We start from the raw sequence: 25,234 nt of genomic DNA on the forward strand, positions 1-25,234 counted from the left end.
CGGAATCTGGTGGCAGCTGTGTGGTGATGAAAACAGGGTCTGTAGGAGGTGCCTTATACTTCTTTTCCACCCTTGGCGTTATTGCCCTACTTTTGACCGGCTCCTTGAATATTTCCTTTGCGTGCCGAAGCATACCTGGCAGCATAGGCAGGCTTTGGTAGGAGCGGTGGGTGGAGGAGAGGGTGTTGAATAAAAAGTCATCCTCGACTTGTTCTGAGTGGAGGTTTACGTTGTGGAATTGTGCTGCTCTAGCCACCACTTGAGAGTATGCTGAGCTGTCTTCTGGTGGTGAGGGCTTTGTTGGATATGCCTCCGGACTGTTGTCCGACACTGGGGCGTCATATAAGTCCCAAGCGTCTTGATCCTGGTCACCTTGGCTCATGGTGGTGTGAGCCGGGGAATGTGACGGAGTTTGCGCTGGTGAGACGTTAATTACAGGTGGAGGAGAGGGTGGCGGAGTCACCTTTTTCACCATTTTTGGTTGTGGCGCCTGGTCTGTTTGAAACTCCAGTCTCCTTTTTCTCCTAATAGGGGGAAGGGTGCTTATTCTTCCCGTTCCCTGCTGTATGAAAATACGTTTTTGCGTATGGTCCACTTCGGTGGATTGCAGCTCTTCCTCAAACCTATGTTTTCGCATCTGAGAGGACAGTGATTGTTCCTCTGTATAAGAGCCTGGACCTGGGTCGGTTACGGGTTGTTTCGGCACCGAAACCCTGCCTGTATCTCTTTTCGGCTCCGAGGTGGCTTTTTTCTTTTTTGGCGTCGAAACCTCTCGGCGTCGATCTTCGTCGGTGCCGCTGTCTCGACGTCGAGCCGCTTCTACACCGCTATCTCGGTGTCGTTGCTTTTCTCCAGCACTTTCTCGATCCCGAGAAGGCTGCGTGCCGGTGTCTCGACCGGAGTCGGACGATCTCAGCACTGTTTTGGCCTTTTTCAGTGCCGATGGTCGGTCACCGAATTTAAGGGTGGAGCCATGGCCTGGTGGCAGTGGCGTCCCCTGGGCCTTGTCACTTTTCTTCTGTGCTGTTTTCGACGTCTTACTCACGGTTCTTTGATCGTCGAATTCCTCGGAGTCCGATTCGTGGATCGAAAAGGTTTCTTCTTCCTCTTGTTCCTCGAACTCTCGGTGCGCTGTCGGCGTGGACGCCATCTGAAGTCTCCTGGCTCGACGGTCACGGAGTGTCTTTTGGGACCGGAACGCACAACAGGCCTCGCAAGTCTCTTCACTGTGCTCAGGCGACAGGCACAGGTTACAGACCAAATGTTGGTCTGTATACGGGTATTTGTTGTGGCATTTGGGACAAAAACGGAACGGGGTCCGTTCCATCGACGTTGTTCGACACGCGGTCGGGCCGACCAGGCCCCGACGGGGGATCGAAAACTACCCCGAAGGGCACCGGAGCGCGTCGATCTTCGATGCGGTGTTGACTCTAACTACGCCGATCCCGAACGCAACAATACCGACGAAAATCTTCCGATATTAACTAACTTTCCGTTCCGAAACTCGGAGCGACAGGAACACGTCCGAACCCGATGGCAGAAAGAAAACAATCGAAGATGGAGTCGACGCCCATGCGCAATGGAGACAGAAGGAGGAGTCACTCGGTCCCGTGACTCGAAAGACTTCTTCGAAGAAAAACAACTTGTAACACTCCGACCCAACACCAGATGGCGAGCTATGCAGAACATGTGTATCTACAGCGACAGATGCCATCGAACTCTCAACATCCCCTCTGCAGAAAAGAGTGTTTCTAAATGACAAAAGATTCCAAGAGATCTGTATAATCAGACTTAAGATGATCATCTGTACACAATCTCCAAACCCTAACTCTTACATTCTCCAGAGACGGTACCTAGATATGCTGTCCCCTTTTTCTGTTTCTGAGAGGGAGTACTGGCAAATATTTTTATATTATGCACACTTTGGGTCATCTAAAGCAAACTTTGGAATGACCAAAAGTAATCTTAACAAAAGACACTTTCTATGTATGCAAACCAAAATTTGAGGTGGTAATAAACCAGGTCTAAATCCCTGGCAGAATAAGATGGCCCTCTAGTAATACTTTCCTTAGCCCCTGCTTTTAAAACAGAGGTGGTAGACAATCACTCCTAAACAACTACCTACTACCACTAACTCCACTACTGTGAACAAGTTGCATCAAACAGGAGCACTCTGGACACGGTCCCTCATAGGAGGAGTGACAGATCTGTACCACAGGATACTGCTGTTCTATCCCGAAGAAGGCTCCATTGCAGAAATGGCAAACAATGGCACAGCCAGTTTACGCGCTGCTTGAACACTCACTATTTATTCACTGAAATGTGCTCTAAAGTAAATAATGTGCAACTGTGACATACAAATGTACAGAATACGTGTACACGCCACATTCTATCAAATTGTTAATATGAAACATGCTTATATAAATGCATACTGCTGGGTGTAAGGACACTGAAAATCAATCGCCCTTGCCTGAACTGACTGTATATCAATTAAAACCTTAGAAATATTCCACTCACTTGAGTCATTATCACGCCCTGCGAGTATTCCCTTGTATAGCAACATAGAACAGCTCTTGGTTTTATTACACCTCGGAAAGACTACATAGACTAAAGGCACCAAACAATCCTCTGCGCCATAAATATTTCTATACTGTGAATACATTATACCGAAATGCACTAAAGTATATCACGGATACACTTACCGATTCAAATGTGTTGAGCATCAGTAGAGGAAAGAAAATCCGGAAGTATTCCTCATACCCAGAAAAATAAAGCGGGACATTGCTACAGGGGAACTGGCTGAGATTACTGGGTGCTCCAAACTGGTTGAAGCTTGTGAACATTCCATGGTCCCAGCACAAAATCTCTTGGATCAAGAAACTTGAATCACGCTGCTTTGCTGGAGAGTAGGAGGTGCAAAGTACACGTTGAGGGTGCAGACCATTTCCAGAACTCCCAGAAGATACACGACCAGTTTGCCAACCCATTGCAATGTTGGAATGGTTGTTCAGATCCTGGAGAACAGCGCAGGGACTAGGGTGCCGAGAGGCCATGTCCCTAATTAACACAGGGGGATTCATTTTTGGGGTGGAAGTCTTAGAAACAAGAGGTCTGGTTTTAGAGGCCACCAGGGCCTTAGGCATGTTTTCCAGGTCCTTTGTAAGATTTGTACTCCGCGAAGAAATACCAGAGCTGAAAACCTTTGCTGTAGGTGGCTTTGCTGGTTTAGAGCAAAGAGGAGGCAGGTCAGGCACAGCAAAAACATGATCAGCAGAGGTTTCTACTATGTCATGCTTATGACAGTAAGATCCAGCCATCTTCACCACTTCAGCACATTCGCTTTGCTTGCACTTGTAGAATTCTGATGGGAGAGCAACATCTGTAGAATTTACTCCAGGAGCATCAACCTCCATGTCTGACTGTTCATGGTTTGAGCAGGTTTCAATTATTCCCCCACTTTCTGACTGTGAACAAATTTCCATATCCACAGGGTCTGGTTGAGTTAGAAATAAATTATCTTGCTCCATTTCCTCTTCATCTTCACTCAATGAACCACGTTCCTCGTTCAGAGATGAACTTTGTTGGTCACCAGCAGAAGATGAAGCATGGTGTGTTTCATAATAGTCATCTTTGGAACTACCATGTACTAACATGCCAGAGGCGGTCACAATTGGAGGTAAGCAGGGAAGGTCTACCTCTGCACTGGGTGCTGGGTGTGTAGATTCAGAGGCAAGAGGCCCATGGGTTATTGGTGAGACAATGTTAACATTTTTAGCTTTTTTTATATTATCTGTCACAGGGGAGTTAAATTGCATTTCTTTACTTGAAAACGGGGTATTGCTAGGAACAGCCTTTTCAAGACTTTGCTTGCTCAATGTCACAGCTGATGTTACATCTTGAACCTTCTTTTTTGACACCTTAGCCATCACCCTAGGTTGGTTGTTTCTGTCTTTAACTTTAGATGCTTCCTCAATTCTTTTGCCTGTTCTTTCCTGGGGTCTTATCTGACAGTAAAATTGGCGATCCTGACAAGCCAATAACTTTCTATTACCTTTAACAGGGAGGGCCTGAGGAGAAATTAACATGGATTTTTGCTTTGGTTTTATTTCCAAGGCCCCAGCAGTTTTGCCATGATTTCGTAACTCTGTCAAGCTATCTAAAGATCTCTGAGACAAATCAAATGCTCTCCGGGGAGGCTTTTTGAAGCCAAGTTTTTCCACTGTAGATGACGGCTCAGGCAGTTTGCGGTCTTTCTTAGGTGGGACCACAGCAGGAGTGGTTCTAGGAATGACAGGAGTTCTCTGGGTAGCCTGAGCAACTTCTCTTTGTTTTTGCTTGACCGTTCTCTGAACAGCTTTATCAGAACTTTTAGTCAAGTTACCGGTCCTGACTTTACTTGATTTATCCACTTTTTTGGTAAATGAATTTGCTTTGTCATCTATGGATTTCCCATGAGAAGGTTTGGAGCCCAGCAGTGGCTTTGTCCTTGCTGAAATGTCTGCAGGCCTAGGAAGCACCGGCTTGCTTGTTTTTTTAACACACTGTGACCGCGCATGGTGCTCTAAGTGTGATTGATTTTTACTGAATGATGCTATATTTTCACCTTCTAAGAATTTTTGATCAGCATGCTCTTTCTCCAACTGTTCCTCTGCAGCTTCTGCTGCTTCCTCAAGTGCATCCTCAGGGATGTAATCTGTGTCATATCCCCATTCAGTGTACTTGTCCAACATATCTAGTTCTTCCTGGTTATTGTTTTCTGTTGAGGTAGAAGCAGAGTCTCTTACTTGGTCTTCCGGTCCAGGTGACTGGGGCTTTTCAATCTGAGAATCTTGCCAAACGGAATACACCTCATCTTCAGTTTCAAACTCAAACATCTGGGAATCATACTGATCACACCTATCTGGAGATGTTTCCTTCCCAAGCACTTCTTGTTTTATTCCCTTTGGTCCACTAAGAGGGACAGGCGCAGACAAGGGCTGTGTGTCAGAACTTTCACTCACAAGGAAGGGCTTCTCCTTTTTTATGGTCTTAAACAGATTTGGTATTGTGTCTTCTTCATCATATTCCTCTTCATCAGTGGAATCAGAAATTATAATGATTTCTTTATGTGCATCACAAGATTTATGGGGGGCTTCAACCACAGAGGAGCGAATGGCACCCTTTACCTTTCTTTCAATATGGTCATCGGATGGCAATGCTTTGGTGTCTGCCCTTGAGTCGAGCAGCAGTTCAGCACCCCTTGTGATAGATGCCTCAGTCATCTTGGCCACATCACTATCAGAGTCCTCTGAAGTATCTAGGTTCAAAGGTAGAGATTTTCTCTGATTAATTAGGTTTAATCTGACCTGCATCAGTGGAATCGAGTCATCACTGTCACTTTCACTTGCTCTTGTTAATTCCTTTGTTTTTTTACAGTTGTTTCCTACTTCAATTTGCAGGTCACGTAACTTGATCGGACTGACCCTCATAACCAAGCCTGAGGATTTTTCAGTTCTCTTTTCTGAAGAATTAGGTGATTGTTTGCCAGCAAATAACCCTAGTTTTCCATATAATGAACATTCTGTCAATTTGTCAGAGCCCAAAGGAGATTCATTCCGCCTGCTGAAGGTGTTTTTAAGCTTTGAAAGCGGTAGGTTGTCATCGCTATCGCTTTCACTTACTTTGTCTTTTGATTTTGTATCTGAAACCTGCAGATCCATACGGCTTTCCTGTGGTTCATTCTTTATCTGGAGGGTGGAATTTAAGAGTGGCTTAAACAATGAATGCCCTTCACTTGCACAGCTTTTTGACTCTAGCACACGTTCTGATTTATCTGCACAATCTGCAGACTGATCCTTATCCAAGCGTGCAACTTGAATCCCAGATTGTTTTTGGCATCTCTGCGTTTCAAGGTTTTCGTTTCCTTTTTGGAGTTTTAGGAAAGCTGAAGATTTTTCCATCGCCTTTGCCAGTTTTGAATGCAGATCAAGCAAGCGCACACTTGGGATTTTTAATTTAAGGGAATTTAGGGCAGGATCTGAGACTGAGGAAGGCTTTTGTGCCCCTTTATTTGTGCTTGCCTCACCTACTCCTTGGTTAGATAGCAACAGGTTTGGGGTCCCTGCAGATAGTTCACACCTTCGCTCCCTGGCACTTTCTGTTGTGACAGTAGTAATCAGATTGTCAGGACTGCAGTCAGTTTGAGATGAGGTCTTGCCCATTATGCACTCATTCACAGGATTTTGTTTATAGTCCTGGACATTCTTGCCAGTGTTTGTTTCCTGGGAATGTTCGCACATAGTATCTCTCTCACAGAGCATGTTAAAATCTGAATCAATCTTCGAAAAAGGAAACACTCCATCACCACACAGGGTGGGCTCATCGAAGCAGGGTTCTTCCCCACAACTACTACTCCTCCTATGGGAAGAGGGGCTCTGTGCACATCCCTCATTTGACCTACTTTCAGCAGGTGAGGGTGGGCTGGGGCTATTCTGCTGGCAGTACGTTCTCATCCTAGACCACTCATCTGTACCCTCACTCTTTACCTTGCTCAAATTGAAACCTGGAGACCTGTCAATTGAATTTTGCTCTGCAAATGAGGGAGTATTCAAGGAGTTTCGGTCTTTAGAACTTCTAATAACTTGCTTCAAGCAGATCTGCAAGTCTTGTGTTTCTTTTTCACTCAGTTGCAAGCCCACAAAAACATTCCCTCTCAGGAGGAGGTTGAGTTTATCAAGGAAACGTTTACAGCTAGATTGTTGACCCAGCTGAGATCCCTCTCGCAGAAGGCTACGAATCAACTGCACACAAGAGTACTGAACAGAGTTTGTAGCCTGTGGATGCATCGACAGAACCGTAGATGATGAGGTAGAACTTATTCTCGGGCAAGTACCAGGCACTTTCTCAGAGTAGCGTCTGAAATCTGTGGCTGGAAGCTTGGCACATTTCACCAGGGCTTCCACCCATTTCTGAGAGCTAACCCACAACAAATGAAGGCACTTCTTACTCCTATGAAGTTCAATGACAGACACCAAGATCAAAATGAAGAACTCTGTGACCTTGTCGCAGTACTCCACCCTCTTGTTAAGGACGTCCTTGATTTCAGAGTAGAGATGGTGAATTACTTCAACAATGTAGGCTACACCAAGGTCTTTGAGATCCATTACTGACTGCACAAAAGGAATAAACCACAGAAAGGTGCTGTTGTGCACACGCATGTCTTGCCCAATATCTGACTGAAGTACATTAGTAAGGGTCTGCATTTCTTCATACATGTTGGGGCAGTAATCTGGACAAATGGCATTCCTCCAACCTGAGTCCTGCAAAGAAAGGTAAAAAAAAAAGGACATTGAGCTGGTCAGTTCTAAACCTCTTTAAAATACTCAATGAACACAGGAGTGAGAATGGACCATCTACAGATGCATGCGTGTGGCACTCTTTAAACTGAAGGGAGACATTACAACATCACTGATAACATGTAACTACGAATCTTTGAGGGAGGGGGCAGACTTAGCCCCATGAAAACAGTACATAGCTTAAACCAGGAACATATACTGCTTACACAGTTTCTAGACTATTCCAAGAAGCCAGACTTTGATGTGCCTCTGGCATTTTAACATTTTGGTAATTGGCCACTCATTTCACCATTGTATTAATTAATAAGAATATAAGTTACTTACCAGCAACTGTAATTCTCCAGTATTCACATCTTCCATAGATTCACAAGCTTGAATCATTCCCGGTCGAAGTAAGAGTCCCACGGTACCATAGAAAGCAGTAAAGAAAAAACTACATTGAAGTTAAAGCAAAAGACATTCACTTTAGCAGCTTATTAACGTTATTAAAGGTGACCCAAAGTCCAGCCAACCAGGTGACAGCCCCCTTTATAACCCTCACCGCGGAGGCGCCAGTCTCTCAGATTCTCCAGCACAATTGAGATATCTATAAGACCACAGAAGGGGAGCCTCTATGGGGAGGAGGGCAGGTAGCATCTCAATCTATGAAAGATGCCAATACCGGAGAACTACACTTACAGGTAACATTTTCTTCTCCAGTACTGGATCTTTCATAGAGTCACATGCTTGAACCAGAGTAGTTAGCAGTGAACACTGCAGTCAAAAACGTATAATGGTAATAACGTAGTTGAAGGTGGGCAGAAAGTGGCTCACCTTTTTGGAGGGTATGCATCAGACTTCTTTGCGAGGTAAGGCAGTAATGTCGAGTAAAGGTGTACGTACTGCACCATGCTGTTGCCTGGCGTATCTGTTGAAGGGGCACACCGGCACATAGAGCTGTGGAGGAGGTGTGGGCGGCTCTGGTGGAGTAGGCTTCGACTTTGGCAGCCAGCAGTTTGCATGCTTGCTGATGGCAAAACTGTATGACTGAAGCAATCCATCTCGCTATAGTCTGTTTAGAGACTGGAAGCCCCTTTCTGATGTCTCCACAGGCTACAAAGAGTTGGTCTGCTTTAAGGATAGGGATAGATCTGTGTAGGTAAAATTTTAAACAAAGTTTGACATCTGATGCAATGATTTTCCCGCCGCTGTTTGAGGATTACGGAGGAATGTTCTCAATATTACTGGTCTGTTTAGGAGAAAGTCTGAAGGGACCTTAGGTATGAATCCAGGATTGGTCTTGTGGATCACACTGTCTGATCTTAATTGGATAAAGGGTTGATTGATTGTGAAGGCTTGGATGTCTCTCATTGGCTGCAGTAAGCGCTAATATGAGCGCTGTCTTCCAAGAAATTTACTTTAACTCTGCCTTGGGAATGGGCTCAAACGTATGTCTCTTAGTTGTGACAATAAAAGAGTTCGCTGCAAAGGAGAAGGAGGAAAATTCACAGGGTAAACGTTCTAAAGAGTCCTTTAATAAATTGTCTGTTTATTCTTGAATACCACTGAGATGGAGAATTACTTGATCACCAAAATCTAGAATTCGTTACTAGATGTACTTTTAGTGAATAGTGAGAAAGGCCAGATTTCTCTAGGGGGAGGAAATACAGAAGTATCTGTTCTGATGACAAAGTAAAAGGGTGGATCTTGGAAGTTTTACATCAAAGACAAAATCAGTTCCACTTAAGTTTGTCCATCCTGTTTATGGTCTGTGCCCTGGCATTCGCAAGTATGTCTCTGCCTTCAGAAGGAATTTCTGATCATTCATTGAATTCAGGACCCAGGCTTACAAATTAAGTGATGTTGGGTTGGGATGACGGCCCTGGCCTTGGTTCATTGACAGCAGCGTTGGTATTGGAGGCAGCTGGGTGTGAGCTTGTTCTGAGAGGAGGACAAGCTTTGTGAACTAAAACTGCCTGAGCCATCGGGGAGCAATGAGGACTCGGCAAGGATCTCTTCATTTTTCTCAGAAACCTTCGGATTAATGGGATCGGGGGGAAGCATAAGCATAGATCCCCGATTATCGTATCAAAAACATCCCCACAATCCTTTCTGCGGTTGCCAACTAGTGAAGAACTGGCATTTACGGTTCTCACTTGTCGCAAACAGGTCCAAATTTCGTTTGCCTCAGTGATGGAACAGCTGGCCTAGTGTTTGCTGGTTGAGCACCCACGTTTGGCAGTTGGTGCTGGTCCTGCTCAAGGAGTCTGCGAGGATATTCAGTATGCCCGGCACACGCACCGTTCTGAACGTTAGCCGGTATTGAAGGGCCCAGTTCCATATCTCCTGCGCTTGATAAGATAGCGCTGGGGAGCATGTTCCCCCTCTGCTTGTTTAAGTAATGCCTACTTGTGGTGGTGTCGGTGCGAATGAGTACTGATTATCCTGTAATCTTGCGCAAGAAGGACTTCAGCGCTAAGGCGATGGCCTTCAATTCCAGGAGGTTTCTAAGGAGCATAGCTTGTTGAGCATTCCATTTTCACTTGACTGCATCTGAGCCTTCTAGGGACGCGTCTGTCGTCATGACATACTCTGGAATCTGTGCCAGGCAAGAGAAGCCTTTGTGGAGCATGGCTTGCCTCATTGCTGGCATAATCAGAACGGTGTTGTTGAATGATCCGCTGGTCTGCAACCACTGCTTGTCTAGATCTTCCTTCAGGGGTCTCATGAGGAGACAGCAGTTTGGTACGAGGGGAATGCATGAGGAGTGTACCCCCAGAAAAGATTTGTAGAGTTGGACCGAAACACACTTTTTTGTAGTTAATCTCAGTGCAAGTCCTTGAATCTTTTCTTGCCTCTCCAGAGAAGCAAATGCTTTTGTTTGTTGTGTATCCAGCACTGCTCCTAAAAAGGTGATGTTGGCTGTAGGTGTTACATAGGTTGTTGACTTTAAGACCTAAGGTACGGAATAACGATAGATATGTTGTGTCTCTTGTTGCTTGTTTGGATGTTTCTGTCTTTATCAGTCAGTTGCCCACAGACGGAAAAACTTGGATTCCCATTTGTCTGAGATAGGCCACCACTGGAGCCAACACCTTCGTGAAGATTCGAGGTGCTGACCATAGTCTGAATGGCAACACTTTGAATTGGTAATAGGTGCTGGCTACCCTGAATCACAAGAATTTGCTGTGATCGGGGTGGATTGGAATATGGAAGTGGGTGTCTTGGAGTTTTAAGGCCATCACATGATCCCCTTAGTTGAGATGACGCAGCACATCTTGAAGGTTCACCATGCAAGATGACTGCTTCTTCAGAAATTTGTTGAGTTGTCGAAGATCTAAGATGGGCGCCAGTCTCCTGTCTTTTTCCAAACAAGGAAGAAGTGAGAGTATAAACTGATTAGCCTCAGAGTATTCAGAACTATTACTATTGCTCCTTTGTGTATCATTGTGGAAATCTGCAAGAGAAGTTCTTTCAAGTGGGAAAGAGGTGGATCTTTTTATGGGACATTCGGTAGAGTTTTCTGCAACTCTAGGGTATGTCCCCGGGCAATGATATCGAGCACCCACTTATCAGATTGTTATCTGAAACCACTGATGTATATAACAGGAAGTTCTTCCCCCAATCTGAGTTGATGCGATGGGGGCTGGCACCAAATGGAAGTCACTGGTTTCTGGCAGCGTCCCTGCCTCTGGAAGACAACTTTCCTCTGGGGGAATGTTTTTAAGTTGCAGACAGCAGTTGCTTATAGGACTGTTGGTGTTGCTTGCCATATGAATGGCGATATTGACCTTGATAGGACTGGTACTGCTTGTATTTTTCATATCCTCCTCTAAGAGTGGAGACACCTCAGCCTCCCCGAAAGGGCTGTTATCTAAACTGCAGAGTGCCCAGTAATGGTGCTTTGTCAGCGTCTGTCTTGATAGACTGAAGAGCGCCGTCCACATGTTTGCCAAATAATGACTCCCCATCTTATGGCATGTCTAAGATCTTGGTTTGATCTCTCTGGGCGGAAGGAGGGGGCCTTGAGTCTACCCTGACATCTGAGGACAGCTGCCCCTGCTAGTTGTTGAAAGCCTGTGGATAACACATCCATGGCGCACTCAATTATTTATGCTGAAATTTTATTTTCTTCTTGCAGGATTTGTCGGGCTTCCATCTTGGGTTTGTCTGGTAAGAGATCAATGTATGTGGAAACATCTGATCACATTTGGCGGTTGCAACAGCCTAGAATAGTCAGCAAATTTTCTGCTCGAACTGTAGTGGCCACCATGGTAGAGATCCTCTTACCTAGACTGTCCAGAGGCCTGTCATCTCTGTCAGGTGGAGTGGAGCGGGGGTAGATGGATTCCTACATCAACGTTGGGCCACTTGAGAAACAACGGAATCTAGTTTCGGATGGTTGATTAAACAGGCAGGAGAATACTCAGGTGCTTTGTATTTTTTGTCTCGTCTGGGAAGAACTGCAGGTATGGATGCTGGTGACTTCATAACCTTGAGGCCTTCTTCCCATATAAAATCAACAATCTGGATAGCCCAGACAATCTTTCTGGCTGGTTCTTTAAAGTTGTAGAGAAAACAGTCTGACTGCTTCGTGACTACTGGGAGCTGAAATCTCTTGGCAGCACATTCCATAAGGCTATGAAACCCACCGATATCCTCAGGTAGGGAACCCACTGCGGGCGGTGTGGAAGGGGTAGGTGTCTGTATCTAGTAATCATTCCACTCAGTGGGGACAGAAGCCATGTCCCTGATCTCCCCCTCTACTCATTCATCATCTTCATCAGTGAAAGTGCATCGTACACTGGCGGTCTGGATAATGAAGCAGCCAATTTTGCCAATGGTGTAGGGGTGCTGTAAATAGAAGTGAAGCATGCTCTCTAGGAGTGTGCTTGATGAGGTGGTCTATGGTGAGGTGTCTGTGATAATGGGGTGGCAGATCCCGACTGTGGGAATCTGCAGTAATAGTCCTCCAGCATATGTTGCAAGCTGGTTACTAATGATGCAAGTATCTGTGTTGCAGGTTCCTGCTGCTATTCACTATAGGGAGTGTGTTACTAATGCCCATATTGTTCTTGAGCATAATGCGCCTCATAATATCGTTGGTCCTCTTAGTCTTCCTCTTGATATCCGACATGTACCTCTAAGGGGCAATCAGCTACTCCGAATGGGTCTTCATCCTCCGAGTACCCCTGATCATCCTCATCCAAAAGATTATCAGGTGGCATAGGCGACACCTTACTGGGTGAGGTGTGAGACGGCAATATCGTCTCCTGGGAGGATCTGTGCTAGGAGATAAGGGAATAAAGGAGGGAGGTTTCATCATTGGTAACTGCTCCCCCATTGACAGTGATCTTGTTGACAATATCACAAACTGTTCTAACATCGACGACTGGTCTCTTATCAACAGTCCTTCCGTCGTCGATATGGGTGCTGCCATCCATGGTACTGTCAACAACGGTGCTTCCGTTGACCGTGGTGTCACCAACGGTAGAAACTTCAGCGTCGACGGAATGACTGACATCAACGGGCCCTTCGTAGACGCCTTTGTTGACATTTTCTTTTATGTTTTTGTCATCGCTGGTGATGGTGGCGTCAATTGTAACTTAGGCCTTGCATGAATTCTGACAGAGGTAATTGTCATTGATGATAACAGCAATGGGATTTCATGGGCGAGGCTGCTGCAGTGAACGTCGCTGTAGTAGCAGTGAAAGTGCTGACTGCTGTCGACGATGTAGTTGACAAGAAACTACATTTTGTAGCCAGAGATGAAAAAAGTGACTATCCATACCGAAAAGGATGTGGCAGTTTCTTTTTTAACCTGGACTGTTTTGGTGGAAGGAGAAAATGGTTCAGAATGAGCTGTTTCTGGAGTAACTGGTCCCTTTTGTGAGGTAGTTGGGACATTCATCTGCCCTGGAATGGGAATGATAGGCTTTTATTTTTTACAGTCTTTTGAGATTTTGGGTACAATCTTTTAAAATACCTCTCTCTCTTCCTTGAAACTATAGTCTTTGAGGAAGTATCCCTATCTTCATCAGATAGAAGGAATTCCCTGGTTTTATGCTTCTGAAGCCATAACAGAAGTCTAGCCTCTCTGTCTCGCAAAGTCTTTTGTGAAAAAGTGCAGCAAATCTTAGTTTCTCACATGGTGGTCAAGGTGAAGGCAGTAGAGGCATTTCAGAGTCTGAGTGAAGCCTCATTTTCCTACAGGTGCTGCAGGATTGAAATAATCCTCTTAGCTGCAGCGGACATGATGGTTTACTCAGAAGAAAGTTCAGTAAAAAAAAAAAAAAAAGGCTGTCGGAGCAGAAATCAGAAAAACTGAGCAGAGCTCAGGGAGACTCCAATCACATGATGTGCAGTAGAAAATCTCACTTGTGCTGGAAAATCTGAGAGACTGGAGCCTCTGTGGCGAGGGTTATAAAGGGGTTTGTCGCCTGATTGGCTGGACTTTGGGTCATTTCTATTAACACTAATAAGCTGTTAAAGTAAACGTCTTTTGCATGGACTTCAATGTAGTTTTTTCTTTAATGCGTTCTACAGTAATGTGGGACACCCACTTTGATGACGGGGAATGATTCAAATAAGTGAATCTATGAAAAATCCAATACTGGAGAATACCGTCTGGTTCTGTTCAACAAATCCAAACTTTATACAGCTGATTTTTCTTGTGTGTATATATTACTGGTGCTCTGTGTGTGTCTTTTATAAGACAAAAAAGGAAAGCATAAATCATGGAATCATTGAATTATGTGACTAATGCCCAGAGAGGACTCCAGAAGATTCCAGTGTAAAGTTCTTCACAACAAAGGCAGACTTTCAAATTTGCAACAGGAGGCCCAAAGAGGAACGATAAGCTAAGCTATAAGCCAAAACCTTCCTCAAGGATGGTAAAAGGCATTCGTAATGTCATAAATGTAATAAATGAAGGTGCCTCTTCAGTCATTAATGGGTTTAGGCACTCAGCAGCCATCACACATGCAATCTGTCACTGATCATTCTACTTATCCATTTGCTGAACCCCCCACTCATTTTTGCAGTCACTCAGAAGAACACAATAAAACACACACAAACTCAATACGCATGATAAGTTAAAAGGAAAATAGGAAAAAATAAAACATGCTGCCCCCCCAAAAAAAAATCTAGGGAAAATGCCTGCAACAAATACAACTAACCTTAGATGGTTGCCTCCTAGCAAAGGTGTTGTACATAGTGTATCACTGTGGTAATGATCAAGCATAGATCGTTTAGAACCACATTTTCAGATTACATTAACTATACACTATGATCAGTACCATTTAATGATCTTCAGGTGGGGTGAGGATGAGGCCACCACAGATGAAATAAGGTGTCAGTTATCATTGCTTGGGGAACTGCGATATGCTCTAATAAATGAAAGTACAGAGGGGAATAAAAGAAAGGGAATCTAGAAAAGGAGAAAATGGAAACCTAATTGGTCCCAAGCTCTGGCACTTAAGTATATACATTTTCAGACAGATGTTCATGTGATCATATAAATGCTGTCACACACACAAAAAAAATACATACACACACAAGTCACAAGATCGAGTGACTCCTCTCGGTGAAAGTGCGCATGGGCATCGAGTCCTTTGTTAGATTATTTTCCCGCAGGAGGGTAAAGTAAGGAGTGAAGGCTTGTATATGTACACATATATAGTAAGTAAAGGAGATGTCCATGCAATGTATATACATATTTACATAAGAAAGTACTACAAAGGCTACAGGCTTCCGGGGAGGTGGGAGGGCGCATGTGAATCTGCAGCACTAGATACCACGAACAGATGTACACTGGGTAAGTGACATATTCCAATTAATCACATGTGTAGCTGCAGGTACACATGCTGTGCATAGACTGAAAAGCAGTCCCCTCCTAAGTAAGCGTTGGCTAGCCTGTAGGAGTTGGAGTAGTCTGAAATAGTGTTTTAAGCACTGCTTGACCAACATTTGCTTGTTTGATAGATAGCAAATCCACACAGTAGTGTTTAGTAAATGTGTGTGGTGGGACCATGTGGCTGCTTTACATATGTCTGCCATTGGTATATTTCCCAAAAAAGCCATTGTATCTCCTTTCTTTGTAGTAGAATATGCTTTAGGAGCTACTAATGATTGCCTCTTCAGTCAGTGGAGAAGTGTGGCACAATGGTTAGAGCGGCAGACCCTGATGCAGAGATTTGGTCCGGGACCAGGGTTCAATTCCCACCATGGCAGGTCTTGGGCTCAATTCCCTTGGACCAGATAATTCTCGCCTCGGTGCCTAATCTAATTAATGGGTCCCACTCTGTAACTCTGGGCAATAGCTTGCTTAATCTCCACAACAGCCCTCACAGCGCTTGGATGCTTGGCTTCACCCTGGGGCTGTCCAGTAGTGGGCGCCTCACAGGGACAAGCCAGGAGGGGTTCCACAGCAGTATGCGTACAGCGCCTTGCGACTTAGTGCGCTATACATGTGCACAGTTTACAGTTTGTAAGATAACAAGTTTGAATACACTTTACTACCCATCTGGCCAATCCTTGTTTGGAAATAGGATTCCTTTTATGAGGCTGTTGAAAAGCCATAAAAAGTTGTGTAGATTTTCTAAAATCTTTTGTTCTATCTAATTAATATATGAGAGCTCTTTTGAGATCAAGAGTGTGGAGAGCTCTTTCAGCAACTGAATCTGGCTGTGGAAAGAAGACTGGCAATTCCACTGATTGACTGATGTGAAATGGAGAAACCACTTTTGGTAGACATTTTGGATTTGTCCTAAGTACTATTTTGTGTTTGTGAATTTGGAAGAAAGGTTCTTTTACAGTGAATACTTGAATTTCACATACTCTCCTTAAGGAAGTCATTGCTACCAGGAAAGCAAACTTCCATGAGAGAAACTGAAGAGCACAATAATGCATAGGTTCAAACGGAAGACCCATAAGTCTTGTGAGCACAATACTGATATTCCAGACAGGTGCTGGTGAAGCTCTGGGTGGAATAACTCTTAAGGCAATCCATAAAAGCTTTTATGACAGGTATTCTAAACAGAGAAGTATGCTGTCTGTTTTGGAGATAAGCTGATATCATTGTTAAATGAATTTTAAATAGATGAATATGCTAGATTTGCTTTTTGTAACTGAAGCAAATAACACACAATATCCTGAATTGATACTTTAAGTAGATCAATATTTTTAGGTTGACATTAGTATACAAAACGTTTCCATTTAGCTGAATAGCACTGTCTGGTTGTAGGTTTGAGTGCTTCTTTTAGAATGTCCACACATTCTGATGGAAGTTGTAGATATCCAAATTCTAAGACCTCAGGAGCCAAATCGCCAGGTTGAGCACACTGGGATTGGAATGTCCGATTTTATCTTTGTTCTGAGTCAATAGGTCTAGTCTGTTTGGAAGCTTTAGATGTTGTACTACAGACAGATCCGACAGTGTTGCGTACCAGTGTTGATGTGCCCACGTGGGAGCTATGAGTATCATGGTGAGGGAGGAGACGGATCTTGTTGACCAGAAATGGAATTAGTGGGAGAGGGGGAAAAGCGTAAGTAAATATCCCTGAGCAATTGATCGGATGCATTCCCCTTGGATCAAGGGTGTGGGTACCTAGACGCGAAGTTTGGGCATTTTGCATTTTCGCTTGTTGCGAAGAGGTCTGTTTGGTGTTCCCCACATGTGAAAGTACTGTTGAATTACTTGTACGTGTATTTGTTGCTGCATCCTGCTTATGACGGTGGAAATATTGCAGTCTTCCTCCCACAGGAGATGTGCGCTGTGTGGGGATGCAGAGGAAGCCACTGCTTTGAAGAGGTGGAGGCACCTCTTGTGGCAGCGGATTTGCCCCTAGTTCTGAAATTATGTCCTCTATAGGAGCCCCTGAAAGATCCCCTTGAATAATACTGTTGTCCCTGTTTTTTGTTGGGATGTAGAGGCCTCTGATGTAAGGGGTTTAAAACCTCCTCTGAATTGAGGTTTAGGAACAGTGCCCGGAAAAGGTGATGTGTAAAGGGCAACCAAGGCCTTTGCGGTATCGGAGTCCTTTTTTTAAATTTCTCAATGGTGGGATCCACCTCAGGTCCAAATAGTTGCTGTTTATAAAATGGCATATTAAGGAGCCCTTGTTGTATTTCAGGTTTAAATCCTGAGGACTGCAACCAAGCATGCCTTCTGATCATGACACTAGTGTTAATTCCCCTAGCTTTGGTATCAGCTGTCTCTAGTGCAGATCTAATCTGACTGTTGGCAATAGCTTGTCCTTCCTGCTGTGCTCTTTTTTTGTGTTCCGTAGGGAGGTATTGAAGGAACTCCTGCATCTTGCCGCAATGTACCCTATCATACCTGGCTAAAAGAGCTTGGGAGTTGGCAATTCCCCACTGATTTGCAGCTTGAGTTGCCACTCTTGCCTGCTGCATCAAATTTGCTGCTTTCCTTATCAGGGGGAGGAGCATAACCTGTGGACTGGCTATTCGCCCTTTTCCTAGATGCACGATGGAATCAGGTGGCAATTGTTGTGATATAAAAACTGGATCAGATCGTGCAGATTTTAAAAAAAATTCCACCCTAGGTTTTAGTGCCCGTGCGTTAGCTGGCTCTTTAAAAATGTCATCATCATGTTTTAACATACCTGGTAACATTGGAAAACATTGGTATTGCTTATGTGTAGAGGAAAGAGAGTGGAATGAGAAATCCTCCTCTATGGGCTTAGAGTGCATTTGTGCATTAAGGTATGTGGCTGCTCTAGAAATGACCTGATTATAGGCTGTGGTGTCTTCAGGTGGAGATGGCCTTGAGGGATACAGATCAGGGTCATTAGATGGAATTGGGTCCATGTTATAAGTATTGTCACTCATATAATCCCCATGTGAGGAGACAGGAGATTGAATGGAAAACTGTGTGGGTGAAGGTGGTGGAGTGTGAGGAGGTGGAGAAGGAAGGAAGGAAGGAAAGGCAAATGCGGTGGAAAAGGCTAATGCACTGTCTTTGGCTTCTCCTTGTGCTTAAATATCTTTGCCGGTAAAGGGACAGTTTCCAAACTTTGTTGGAATGCTAGTTTCTTCTTTGTTACAGGAGGAGGAGAGGCAATAATCTTCCCTGTATCCTTTTGGATCTGTATTCTCCTTTGCTTATGGTCCATGACCTCAAGAATTGGTCTAATGTCTGTTTCATCTGTTTCCTGTTCTGGAGATGGAACCCTTTTGTTTCCCACCAATGAATGATCCAAATGTTTGGTGATAGAATGCTTTAAACGGGTCGAAAATGTGGTTTCTGCAGTAGATGAAGTTTTTTGGCTCCTAAGAGGAGCATGGCTGTTTCGGCTCCGATGTGGTACGTAGCCAACTAGGTTTCAAAGTGGAAGCCTCCATCTTTCAACTCGATGCCGAAACAGGCGTGGAAGTCTGTTCGGTGGAGGGAGTTTTGGCCTTTTTCCGCACCGAACCAGAGGGTCGGTCAACGATATGTCATTTACGGTTCAGACCATGGCCTGCCAGCAGTGATGGACCCAAGGCCTTCTGTGACTTTTTTATCTGTTTTTGATGGGAAGGGGCTGGTGTACTCACGTACTGCGCCACAGGAATAACTTGGCTGTCCCCATCTGAGTCACGGTCAGAGTCGGAGTCTGGGATGGAGATTATAGTCTGTGCCTGTTCCTCGCCGAAGATGTCAGGCATTTGTTCCGTTAACTTCGATGCCATGTCTAGCCATCTTGCCCTTCGATCCCGGAAGGTCTTCTTGGATCTGAAGGATTGGCACACCTCGTAGGTTTCTTCTTTGTGGTCCAGAGAGAGGCAGAGGTTACACACCAAGTGCTGGTCGATGTAGGGGAACTTGGTGTGGCACCGAGAGCAGAATCGAAATTAAGTTCGATCCATGAACCTATGATGCAGTAGGCATGAGAAGGCCCAAGAAAGGTGCGGTCGCCCAAAAGGGCGTTTAATCGATCCAGACGCTACAATCTGATAAAAAAGGCGACAAATAGTTGTTTAGTCTTTCTAAATGGTTTAGTTTTGTCTATATAGTACATTAAAGCTCTTTTGATGTCTAATGTATGTAGAGCTCTCTCTGCCACAGAATCTGGCTGTGGGAAGAAGACTGGCAGTTCCACTGTTTGATTTATATGAAATGGTGATACAACTTTTGGAAGTTTGTCCTTAGTACAACTTTAAGCTTGTGTACTTGGAAGAACGGTTCTTCAAGAGTAAAGGCTTGGATTTCACTTACTCTTCTTAAAGAAAAAATTACCACTAGGAAGGCAACCTTTCATGTTAGAAATTGCATTTGGCACGAGTGCATAGGCTCAAATGGTGCTCCTATAAGTCCTGTAAGCACTATACTTAAATTCCAAGAAGGGACTGGTGGTGTTCTGGGTGGAATGATGCGTTTTAAACCTTCCATGAAAGCTTTAATGACAGGAACTCTAAATAAAGAACTGTGCTGTATATTTTGTAAATATGCTGAAATTGCAGTAAGATTAATTTTTATTGAAGAGAATGCTAAATTTTGATTTTTGTAAATGAAGTAAATAACATACAATCTCTTGTAATGATGTTGTAAGAGGGTCAATATGTTTAGATTGCCAGTAATATACAAATCGTTTCCATTTGTTCGCACAGCACTGTCTAGTAGTGGGTTTTCTTGCTTGTTTAATAACTTCCATACATTCAGATGGGAGTTGTAAATATCTAAACTCTATGACCTCAGGAGCCAAATTGCTAGATTGAGTGTCTTGGGATTTGGATGCCTGGTTTGGCCTCCGTTTTGTGTCAACAGATCTGGTCTGGTTGGGAGTTTGGAGTGTGGTACTACTGACAGATCTAATAATGTTGTGTACCACGGTTGACGTGCCCATGTTGGTACTATGAGTATCATGTTGAGTGAAGTTTGACGCAACTTGTTGACTAGAAAACGGAAGGAGTTGGAGAGGGGGAAAAGCGTATACGAATATCACTGACCAATTGATCCATAGAGCATCGCCCTTGGATAGGGGATGTGAGTGTCTGGATAAGAAGTTTTGGCCTTTTGTGTTTTTCGCTTGTGGGGAACAGATCTGTCTGGCGTTCCCCACTTTTGAAAGTATTTTTGAAGTAGTTGAGGATGACTCTCCCATTCATGTGTTTGTTGGTGATTTCTGCTGAGGATATCTGCCAATTGATTGTCAATCCCTGGAATGTATTGTGCTAACTGATGAATTTGGTTGTGGATTGCCCATTTCCAAATTTTCTGAGCTAGAAGGGAGAGATGGGATGGATGTGTCCCTCCCTGTTTGTTTAGATAATAGATGGTTGTCATGATGTCTATTTTGATAAGAACATTCTTCTGTGTGAGAAGAGGTTGAAAAGCTTTGAGTTCTAGAAAGACAGCCAATAACTCCAAGTGGTTTATGTGTAGCTGTTTGTGCTCGACATCCCATTGCCCTTGAATGTTGTGATTGTTTAGGTGAGCTCCCCAACCAATCATTGATGCATCTGTTGTAATTATGGTTTGAGGCACAGGGTCTTGAAATGCCGGCCCTTTGTTTAGATTTGTGGAATTCCACCTCTGAAGGGACATGCATGTTTGGCAGTCTATCAACACTAGATCTTGAAGTTGACTGCGTGCCATTGTTGTGCAAGGCACTGTTGTAAGGGCCGCATGTTTAGTCTTGCGTGTGGAACAACTGCAATACATGATGCCATTATTCCTAAAATTTTCATGACAAATCTGACAGTGTATCATTGATTTGTCTGTATTTGTGATTATATTTTAGAAAGCTTGTATCCTTTGTGTATTTGGACATGCTAGAGCTTGCTGAGTATTTAGTATTGCACCCAAATACTGTTGTGTTTGTGCTGGTTGAAGGTGTGATTTTTGGTAGTTTGAGAACCCTAGTGTATGCAAGGTTTGTATTACATAACTTGTATGATTTTGGCATTGCGTATGACTGTTTGATTTTATTAGCCAATCGTCTAGATATGGAAAGACATGTATATGTTGTCTTCTTAGGTAGGCTGCGACTACTGCTAGGCACTTTGTGAATACCTTTGGAGCTGTTGTTATTCCAAAGGGCAACACTTTGAACTGGTAGTGCTTTCCTTGAATGACAAACCTGAGAAATTTTCTGTGCGCAGGATGGATGGATGGATGGACATACACATCTTTGAGGTCTAATGCTGTCCTGAAATCGTCTTTTTGTAGTAGTGGGATGACATCCTGTAACGTTTCCATGTGAAAATGTTCTGACAGGATGTAAAAACTGAGGGTCCTGAGGTATAATATTGGCCTGAGGGTGCCATCTTTTTTGGGAATTAGAAAATATAGTGAGTAAACTCCTGTCCCTATTGAGAATGTGGTACCAATTCTACTGCTTGTTTGAGACCTCTTCTTGCAACAGACTGATGTGTTCTGTGGATAGTTTGTGTGACCTTGGTGGGATGTTTGGAGGAGTGTGTATCAATTCTAGGCAATAGCCATTGCGGATAATGGATAGTACCCAATTGTCAGTGGTAATATTTTGCCAATTTGTGTGGAACTGTTGTAGTCTCCCCACAGGAGAGGTTTGGAGCAGAAGGGAATGAGAGAAGTCACTGTTTGAGTGCTGTGGAGGTTGCTTAGAGGGGTGAAATTTCCCCCTATTTCTGGGGTACTGACCTCTATATGTGCCCCCTAAAACCACTCCGTTGGTATTGCGGTTGGAAGGTTGGCTTTGCCTGTGATGTGGATGCCTCAGCTGTCTGTGGTCTGAACCCCCCTCGAAACTGAGGTTTTCGAAAGGACCCCCTGTACGGTGCAGAGTAGAGTGCGCCCATTGCTTTTGCTGTGTCAGAATCCTTTCTCAATTTTTCTATGGCGGTGTCAACTTCTGGCCCACAAAGATATTTATCGAGTGGCATATTTAACACAGCCTGCTGTTCTTTCCTGTTTGAATCCAGAAGATCTGAGCCATGCATGTCTGCATATTGTGACTGCATTATTGACACTTCTAGCAGCGGTATCTGCTGCATCTAGGGCAGATCGTATTTGATTGTTAGTAATGGCTTGCCCTTCTTCCACTACTTGTTTTGCCCTTTTTTGGTATTTTTTTGGGAGATGCTGGATTATGTGTTGCATCTCGTCCCAATGGGCTCTGTCCTAGCGAGCTAATAGTGCTTGTGAATTAGCTATTCTCCACTGATTTGCTGCCTGGGATGCAACTCTTTTCCCTGCAGCATCGAATTTCCTGCTCTCATCAGGTGGGGGCGCATCTCCTGATGACTGACTGTTTGCTCTTTTCCTGGCAGCGCCAACGACCACAGAATCTGGAGGTGCCTGATGGGTGATGTAATCAGGGTGGGAGGGTGCAGGTTTATATTTTTTCTCTATCCTAAGTGTTATTATAAGTGCCTTAACAGGTTCACTAAATATCTGATCCGCATGTTTTACCATGCCTGGGAGCATGGGAAGGCATTGATATGAAGAGTGTGCGGAGGATAGGGTGTTAAATAAGAAATCCTCTTCTAGGGGTTCAGTATGCATGGTGACACCATGATATGCTGCAGCCCTAGCTATAACTTGGTTGTAGACGTGCTATCCTCAGGTGGTGATGGTTTATAGGGATAGCCGTCTTGATCATTACTAGGAATGGGATCTGGATCATAAAGGTCCCATGCGTCCACATTGTCTTGTGAGTCATAAGAGTAAGTGGGTGACTGCACTGGTGTAGGACTAATAGGAGGAGAGGTAGGTGTGGAGAGTGAGGAGAAGATTGAGGAGGTGATTGTTTCTCCTTCTGCTTTGGCACTTTTGCTGAATAGTATCCAATTCCTCCTGAAAGGCTAGCTTTCTTTTTGTTTTCAAAGGAGGTGCTGTTTGAATTCTCCCAGTTTCCTTAAGGATGTGGATCCTGGACTGCCTTTCATCCATAACTTCAAGTATTGGCTGTAATTCAAACTCCTCTTCAGAGATTTTGTGGCTTTCTTTAAGTCTTTTTGAAAGTCCATGTTCCTCTGTGTAAGTTGGCCTGTTCGGATTCGGAATCTTGAACCGAGACCGCTGTTTGCATAAGTTCCTCTTCCTCTACGTCGAGATGTTCACTGCTTCTCGACACCATTTCAAGTCTTTGTGCCCTCCTGCCTCGAAAAGTCTTTTTCGATTGGAAGGATCGACAGGCCTCACAATCTTCTTCCCAATGAACCGGGGAAAGGCAAAGGTTGCAAACCAGATGCTGGTCTGTGTACGGAAATTTTGCGTGGCACCGAGGACAGAATCGGAATGCAGTCCGATCCATGAGGCTTTCCACGTGGTCGGCCCGAATAGGCCAGAGTTTGGCACGCGCACCCCGAAGGACGAACAAAGATGTTTTCCCGACGGGACTGCTGTGTCGATGGAAGATATAAACCCGTTTGAGATAATGCAGCCGAAAAGAGTTTTACAGAGTTTTCCGAATCAAAATCTCGGAGCGAGAGGAAACACACCACAATCGTACGGCAGAAAGAAAACAATCTAACAATGGAGTCGATGCACATGCGCACTTGGACCGAAGAGGTGGAGTCACTCGATCTCGCGACTCGAAAAGACTTCTTTGAAGAATAACAACTTGTAACACTCCGAGCCCAACTATAGATGGCAGGATAATGTACAGCATGTGTATCTGCAGCTACACATGCCATCGAACATATTTATATCTACACACACACACATTTATATATATATATGAAAATATTGTGCAACCATCTATGGTGTTGTAACATGCTCAGTGTACTCCTGCCATCTATTGCTCTGATTCCTTGTTCCAGAATGCAGCAGCTTCACCTCACATTGTTTTCCAGTCAGTGGTAGAGTAATGTAAGTAGAGTGCATCATGAAGACAAAGGGGGTCATTCTGACCCTGGCGGTCTTTGACCGCCAGGGCGGAGGACCGCGGGAGCACCGCCGACAGGCCGGCGGTGCTCCAATGGGGATTCCGACCGCGGCGGTAAAGCCGCGGTCGGACCGGCACCACTGGCGGGCTCCCGCCAGTGTGCCGCGGCCCCATTGAATCCTCCACGGCGGCACAGCTTGCTGCACCGCCGCGGGGATTCCGACCCCCCCTACCGCCATCCAGATCCCGGCGGTCCGACCGCCGGGATCCGGATGGCGGTAGGGGGGGTCGCGGGGCCCCTGGGGGCCCCTGCAGTGCCCATGCCACTGGCATGGGCATTGCAGGGGCCCCCGTAAGAGGGCCCCTACATGTATTTCACTGTCTGCTGCGCAGACAGTGAAATACGCGACGGGTGCAACTGCACCCGTCGCACAGCTTCCACTCCGCCGGCTCGATTCCGAGCCGGCTTCATCGTGGAAGCCTCTTTCCCGCTGGGCTGGCGGGCGGTCTGAAGGCGACCGCCCGCCAGCCCAGCGGGAAAGTCAGAATTACCGCGGCGGTCTTTCGACCGCGGAACGGTAATCTGACGGCGGGACTTTGGCGGGCGGCCTCCGCCGCCCGCCAAGGTCAGAATGAGGGCCAAAGTGTGCTGTGCATACAAAAGTGAGAGTAATAAAGAGACAGAAAACATCTGTGATCATCAGTAGCTTCTGAGGAGGAAGAGTGGGTGAATGTGAATCTACAGCACTACAAACAGTTCGCACAGAACAAGCAATCATTTCCGTGTGTAGCATGTGCGGCTGTAGATACACACAGACTCTGACGCAGTCCCCCATAAAAGCAGTGGCTAGCCAGCAGATGATGCAGATGTTTGGAAAAAGTATTCTTGACCACCTAACATCTTTTGATGCACCAATGCATCTACACAGTTGTGCTCAGTGAACGTGTGGTGTTGTCTAAGTGGCACCCTCAAAGATATCTAGGAGAGGGATATTAACAAGAAAGGTAAGTGTAGCTCCCTCTGAGTAAAGAATGTGCTCTTGGTGGCACAGGGAGAGTACGCTTAGCTTTAGCATAGCCGATTTGAACACATTAAACTACCCAACT

General features: G+C 44.8%; 1 protein-coding gene across 4 annotated transcripts in view; it reads right to left on the bottom strand.

Moving 5' to 3' along the window:
- Positions 1 to 25,234, bottom strand: part of SETX (senataxin) — a 419,011-nt gene that overhangs the window by 164,124 nt on the left and 229,653 nt on the right. For all 4 annotated transcript variants that reach the window (XM_069237106.1, XM_069237104.1, XM_069237107.1 and 1 more), the window contains one exon: positions 2,703 to 7,298. In XM_069237106.1, the coding sequence (XP_069093207.1) occupies positions 2,703 to 7,298 (4,596 nt within the window). The remainder of the gene's footprint in view (positions 1 to 2,702; positions 7,299 to 25,234) is intronic.

Source organism: Pleurodeles waltl, chromosome 6, assembly GCF_031143425.1.
Source record: "Pleurodeles waltl isolate 20211129_DDA chromosome 6, aPleWal1.hap1.20221129, whole genome shotgun sequence".
NCBI classification, from domain to species: Eukaryota; Metazoa; Chordata; class Amphibia; order Caudata; family Salamandridae; genus Pleurodeles; species Pleurodeles waltl.